The sequence below is a fragment of the Nicotiana sylvestris genome, chromosome 8 (assembly GCF_000393655.2).
Source record: "Nicotiana sylvestris chromosome 8, ASM39365v2, whole genome shotgun sequence".
NCBI lineage: Eukaryota > Viridiplantae > Streptophyta > Magnoliopsida > Solanales > Solanaceae > Nicotiana > Nicotiana sylvestris.
In genome coordinates, this window is record NC_091064.1 from 38,554,268 (window position 1) to 38,560,908 (window position 6,641).

A 6,641-nucleotide genomic window follows, 5' to 3' on the forward strand; every position below is an offset into this window, starting at 1 on the left:
TCCCTCGATTGGACCCTCGGTTCAAGCCCAGCTGCGGATAAAGAATTGAATAAGTGAATGATGCCTTTAACAGCAGATAGAAGACAAAAGTAAATCTCTATTGTTTTGAATTGCGTATAACAATGTGTCAAACTAAAGAAAAACTTTCTCTTTATGTAGTAGGAGAGTTTCAGTCCGAGTATAAGTCTAAAAAGGTAAAAATCTTCCTTTTTCGGTAATTGTTGATCCATAATCGACATTGAGGGAGATTTTCATCGTGATATCTGGTTGAGGGCAAGTACTACGGCACTCTTTTCGCCATGCATAACCGTTCACCATGTCTCCCAAGGTCTAGAACTTATACTCGGCCTGAGACGCATCGCTTTACCATATCCGATGTCGGATATATTGTTCACTCTTCCTGGGTCTCGATACAAAGTGTCTCTGACCTCGATTACAATCTCGCAGATCCATTCTCTCATCGGGGAATCGGGGTAGACATTGCCCCTGTTTTTACCTGTACACAGCGAGTTAATTTGTTGAGTAAATAGATTAGAGAAAGATAATTCAAATGAATAATTTAAAAAAAAAAAAATTACTAGGAGTATATAAGGGCTAATTTCTTCTTTCCTTGTTTAGGAAAAGTAGGAAGTGGCGAAAGGATTCTGGCGGAAACTTTATCTTCACAGTGTTACTAATTAATTCAATTTTTGTCATCTAAGTTTGTAAAGGAATTTCCATCGCAAATAAATTTCATTTTGAATAAAAGTAAATTGCCCATTTTTATAAACTTATTTCACCATTTCAAATAAGAAGTAGATGTTTATAGGGACAAAGAACGAGGTGAATATAATCTCATCGATATATAATACCAGATTCAACTCTTCTGATGAAAGAAAGTTTTATTTTCTAAAAACATCAGGTTATCGAATTGGGGAAGATGAAGCTGAAACTATTGCGAGTTTGCAAGTAAACTTGAAGCAAAATATCCAGCATGAATTATCATTTAAAATATAATTTCATATTGGATAAATTATCATTAAATTATTATCCAATTAATTTAGAACTTTGAAATTAACCATGATTTTGTTATAAAACTAAAGTTTACATTGACATGAAAAATTGATACTCCTATCTAATATCGTTATCAAGTTATTGTCTTTATCAATTTTAATACAGTAATAGCTTGAATATATATATATATAAAACTATAAAAAAAAGTTGACACAGATTTTAGTTATAAATTAAAATTTATTATCTTTAAATGAAAATTTTAGAATAATTGCTGAGGTTACAGTGCGAAGACACGTGAAATAAAGGCTAGTAAGTAAAAATTTGACAGACCTGTTAGTAATAAATTGGTGAAATTTTCTTATCACGAACACAGAAACATTGGATGCCTTAGTCCAACTTGGCCTCAAATATCTAGGAAGACACCAAACTGCACGTGCACATAATCCTACGAGTATTTGTCACTTATGATAGGTAGGATGCGACAAGGTTGATTTCATTTTGTGATTATACGCTTAAGTTTTTTTCCGGTTTAACTATTCAGTTCGAAATTTATTGATTTAATTAATTTAAATTCGCATGAATATGTCCACTAAAGAAGTAAAATACTTTCCAGCACAAAAGTTATCCATTCCTAAGGTCAAAAAAATTGATACTTCAATTTAGAAATATATATATATATTACAAACTATTTTACCTGTCCAGTTGTTCGACATTAGTTGAAAAGGGGTATCGTCACATTAGTTAGTTGCACCAAATACAAATATGTTTTGGTCCATAACTCTCACATATCGTCTTCCATGCTTCTCCACATTTCGTGAAAATTACTATGGTCCAAAAGCCAAATAGTTTTTGCATCTCCATGTTTATTTTATTTAATTTAAGCCCCTATTTTAATTGACAAAAGGACAAAACACACCGTCAAAGTTAGCAAAGTCAAATCTGTAATTAAAGACATTAGATTAGCTTGCCATCAGTGCTTAATGAAGCACTATCATCTTGTTTAAGATTCTACTAGTTGGGATCAAGGTATGTCACATACTTAGTGAACAAGCCGACATACTTTTCAAGCAAAATTTATTTTAAAATTCATTGTCTTAAAGATAATTAAATTGTTAGTTAGCCATTAAAATTTAATAAAGGTTGGATTGCTAAATTTCCCAAATTAATGCTTTTCAAATTATATGTAAAAAAAATTTTGAAACCTCAGAAAAACCCGCATCCGCTACAGCCTCTGCCCTTCGGGTGAGCACTCTGTGCGCACCGGTTAAACTTCCACTAAAAAAATTATATTATATGTAATCTTTCACGATTGATAATGAAGACCGGTAGTAATTTCTTCGACTCTTTACATGTGATGGGAAACCACAATCAGACAAGAAAAAATCTGCTGATATATAGACTGTTAATACGAAGTCAGTCAAATCTCTGATTTTTTTGCTCAATTCCGACATCCTTCAAACACACAAATACTATACCACGATAAACCTAGGTTTTTATAATACTTTTTTTTATCTTCTAATAATTAGGTATTCAAGTCAGCTTGCACATATCTTAACTGTATGTTCTTGATATTTGTTATCTTTCACAAGCATAAGTAGGACGTAAGTTCTAACTATATCCACTAAAACTTAAAATGGTAGCAAAAATTCACCAAGGCACTTTTTGTCTTTGTTGATCTATAGAAACGGAGTCAAGATTTGAAATTTATAGGTTTGAAAATCTAATCTGTTTAAGTTATTGGGTTCTAAATTAGTAATAAATTTTATATATGTTCGATGAATTTCTTAAAACAAATACGTGGTTTCGACAAAAGCTATTGGGTTCGGCTGAACTCGTAGGTCTTGCTCTAGCTCCGCCCCTATTAATATATGAATCCTAATTTTTTACAATTTGTAATTTATTGACTATTATGTCCAATCCTGAAATTCTTGAGTTTTTGAATTGATTATGACGACCTACTGAACACCTCTTTAATATAATACTACTAAACAAAGATCCTAGTTATTAGAAGCATCCATGCTTCTACGTGTGGTTTGTCTTTTTTCTCTAGATTCATCGCATTGATTTTTTCAGCTTCAGAACCATTCCTTTTATATATTTGCATATAGCTTCCCTCTCTCCTTCAACTCAACTCCACAATTGCAACCTAAAGAAAGCAAGAGCCCAATTCCCAATCGCCCTCATTTTTGCATTTTCGTGTTTTATACGAAGTAAAGGCTGTAAACTCGATTAATTGTTGGTATTGAATCTCAAGTTCAAAAAAGAGTTGTGGCCATGGCTTCTTCATGTCCTAATCCACATGCAAAGTTTTCATTCGAGAGTCGACCAAAGTTGCTTAAAGATTTCCTCCAAGACGATATTAGTTTTCAATCACAATCTCAAAAAGCATATAAATCCACAAGTCAAAGATTTTTTAACAAAAATTCATCTCAACTACATAGAAGTCGATCATCTAGAGCTGCTTCAGCTACTATATCCGCCATTCACAAGGTCATTAACATTGTTAAGTTCTTGCCATTTGCCTATGTTAAATCCCCGTCCATTTTACCTAGAAGCATTTCGAGAAAACTGTCAAGAAGAAATCACAAAGAGACTGAAAACTATATTATGAACCATGAGGTCTCAGTTACAGTTAAAGTCAAAGTCAAAGATATCTTACGGTGGAAATCATCTAAGGACCTAGTGGAGGAGAAATCTACACCGTTAGATTATGCTTATTCACCCTTTAGGTGTGACGGTGATTTTACTGCTGAGAATTTATCTTCTTGGTGTGGTGAAAGTGATGAATGCTATGATAAAAAGAATTTACTTGAAGAAGGTGTCGGTCGTTACTGCGCCAGAGAGACAAGAGGAATCAAATTGGACCCCGAGGTAATTTAATTTTGGAGTTTTTCTTCTTTTGTAAATATACTAAATTGCTTTAATCGATTTGTTATTAGTAATATCGTACTCTTCTATCTCATAATATGTGTCGTAGTTACTAAAAATAGTTATCTCGGATTATTTATTATTTTAGAGAAGTTCAAGACAAAATTGATTATATACGTTATTTTTACCTTTAATGTATCAATTGCATTCATATTTAGTAAAAATATGAATATTGTCATTGATAGATATGACACATAAATTAAAAAAATATTTAATAAAGGTAAAATAATTAAAAATTATTTTTTCTTAAAGGACGTGTACAAAATAATCAGGACACGAAGACGAAGAGAGTACCATCATATTGCATGAACTTTTGCGTCCGTGTTGAAATAAATTGAATACTGCTTTGTCAGCTTTTGTTCAGCCTCATATAGAGTTTGACGTGGCTTCAATATATAAATTATAATGTCTCTATCTTTTAACTAACTTAATAAAATTAGGTTTTATTGTTAATTCATCATACAGTCCTATATAGTAGTAAATAACATCTCGACTAATGATGATATCTAGTTCAAAGATATGTATAGGACAATCTATTTAATTATTTTGACAGAATTAATTGTCCTATTTTTCTTTAAGGGGAAGGGGATAGATTGCTCGTAAGGGTGATGATGAAATTTGAATCTAGGATCTAATCTGTGTATAATATATGGTGGACTTGTGTAACAGGAACACTATGAGAACGAGCAGCACAGTCCAGTCTCAGTTCTTGAATCTCCATTTCGTGAAGATCAGGACGAATACGTTTCTTACCATAGGACCCTCGTTGATATTGATAGTAAGTTTCGATCTCCAAGTACACTCAACGATTTAGCTTCTATACAAGGACAGCTAGACAAAGTATTTAACTTATTTGTAGTAGGTACCCGTCTTACTTTTAGATTATAAATCCATTTTTTTGGGTGGTTATCCACAGTTATATTTTAAGTAACTTGATTGTGTAAAAATTCTTTTGAGAGTTAGTGTAAGAAAAGTCAAAACTCTTACAGTGGTGTTCGGTCAACTTGCATGCACGACTATTCAAATTACCTCAACACCTTCAAATTATCTTTTTTCTATGAGGAAGTACGTGTTATGACGATATCGGCTAAAAGAAAGGAATTAGCAACGGATAAATTCTATAGCCAAACATAAAAAATCGCCACTAATCCTATTTAGCAACAGATTTGCTATATATTATCAAGAAATTCTGTCAGCTACGAGCGATTTAACGATAGATTAGCGATGAAATTCGTAGCTAATTCCAGTTATTTTGTAGCCGATGATGATTAATTTGTCACTATATATATTGCAGGAAGAAAGTGCATGCTCAGGGAAAGAATTCAAGCGTTTGAGAGTCTAGAAGAAGGAAACACTAGCTATAACGAGGAGGATGAAGAAGAACAAGAACAAGAAATGCATGAGATTGAAGAAAAGGCAAAGAAATTATTATGCTATTTCAAAGAAACTGAAAACTTGTGGACGGAAGATTGTGAGACAAATGTGGATGATGAGCTTTTGTTGGATTTCTTTTGGCATGAACTGATTCAAAACAATGTTGATGAAAGTGAAATGTTAATGAGAGAAGCTAAATGTTTGATCAATGGAGAGTACAATGATGAATTTGAGTGGGAGATAGAGGACAAAAGGGAGGTCTATATAAGGGATATGCAAAGACTAGGGAGATGGAATTACAAGTTTGAAGAGGAGAAAGAAGAGTTGGCATTAGACTTGGAGTTTGAGGTTCTTAATGATTTGGTCCACGAGGTCTTGGCAGATTTTTTTTGCTCTTAATCGGTAGTAGAAGTGACCAAAAGTACTCGCTTGCTATCTTGTTCTCTATCATCATGAACTGGGACTGCGAGCTGTAAAGGTAGAAAAAAAGCAAATTAAGAGATAGTGATTCCATTTTTTCCTTAAAACGACATAGAATTTGAGCACAATCAATCCGATCATTGTGGTTTCTCTTTTACATGTATGCATATCGACATGTATAGAACGTGCTGTAGGACTAAAGTGTAGCTCAATTAGGAGAGGCTGAACTACAACTGTGTTTGTTCTCCACCTAGTATTTTTAAGTTGTGGGTGCTCAACTGCCTTAAATCTCGAAGCGGTTTGAGATTGGCTGCGCAGCCAATGTTTTTGTATGTTATTATTGTCACACCTCCTTTTTACCACCCGAGGGGATATAACGGAGTTTTTCCAATTAAAGTGACATTATTCTAAATGGGATTATTTTTATTTATTTCAGAGTCGCCACTTGGGATATTTATTATGGTGTCCCAAGTCACCGGTTTATTTTAAATCCCAAATCGAGGAAATTTTCGACTTTATTTAAAAGTCTGCGAACCAGAAATTCTAGATAAGAAATTCTGTTAACCAGGGAGAAGGTGTTAGGCATTCTTGGGTTCCGTGGTTCTAGCACAGTCGGTTAAACTATTAATAATTGGCCTATTATCTGATTTATTACATGTTTTAAACCTATTGTGCATTTTTAACTTTATATCCGCTTTTAATTATTTTAAACCGCTTTTTTAGGATTTATGGAATTATTTCTTGAACAAGTTATGATTGTCGTACACTTGCCGTTTTGGAACACGCCGCAAACCAAGCTATATGAAATGCACCCGCGATTCGCCACATGTTTATTTTTTTATTAAAATTCAAAGTTGTTATGATCGGGTTACATGAAATGCACCCCCGAATTTGGGAATTAAGTATCATAACTATGTCACGAGAAC

At 33.2% G+C, this 6,641-nt stretch overlaps 1 protein-coding gene across 1 annotated transcript; it reads left to right on the forward strand.

Annotated features, from left to right (window-relative positions):
- Positions 1-2,999: 2,999 nt before the first annotated feature.
- Positions 3,000-6,158, forward strand: LOC104231773 (uncharacterized). The gene is made up of 3 exons (XM_009784827.2): positions 3,000-3,864; positions 4,591-4,699; positions 5,216-6,158. The coding sequence occupies exons 1-3, from the start codon at positions 3,268-3,270 to the stop codon at positions 5,692-5,694; spliced, it is 1,185 nt and encodes a 394-aa protein (XP_009783129.1). The 5' UTR covers positions 3,000-3,267; the 3' UTR covers positions 5,695-6,158.
- Positions 6,159-6,641: the final 483 nt, after the last annotated feature.

Excerpts from the sequence above, each read along its gene's own strand:
- LOC104231773 (XM_009784827.2), top strand. The coding sequence starts at position 3,268 with ATGGCTTCTTCATGTCCTAATCCACATGCAAAGTTTTCATTCGAGAGT. Across the intron at positions 3,865-4,590 it reads GAATCAAATTGGACCCCGAG|GAACACTATGAGAACGAGCA; the intron begins GTAATTTAATTT and ends CTTGTGTAACAG. Across the intron at positions 4,700-5,215 it reads GACCCTCGTTGATATTGATA|GAAGAAAGTGCATGCTCAGG; the intron begins GTAAGTTTCGAT and ends TATATATTGCAG.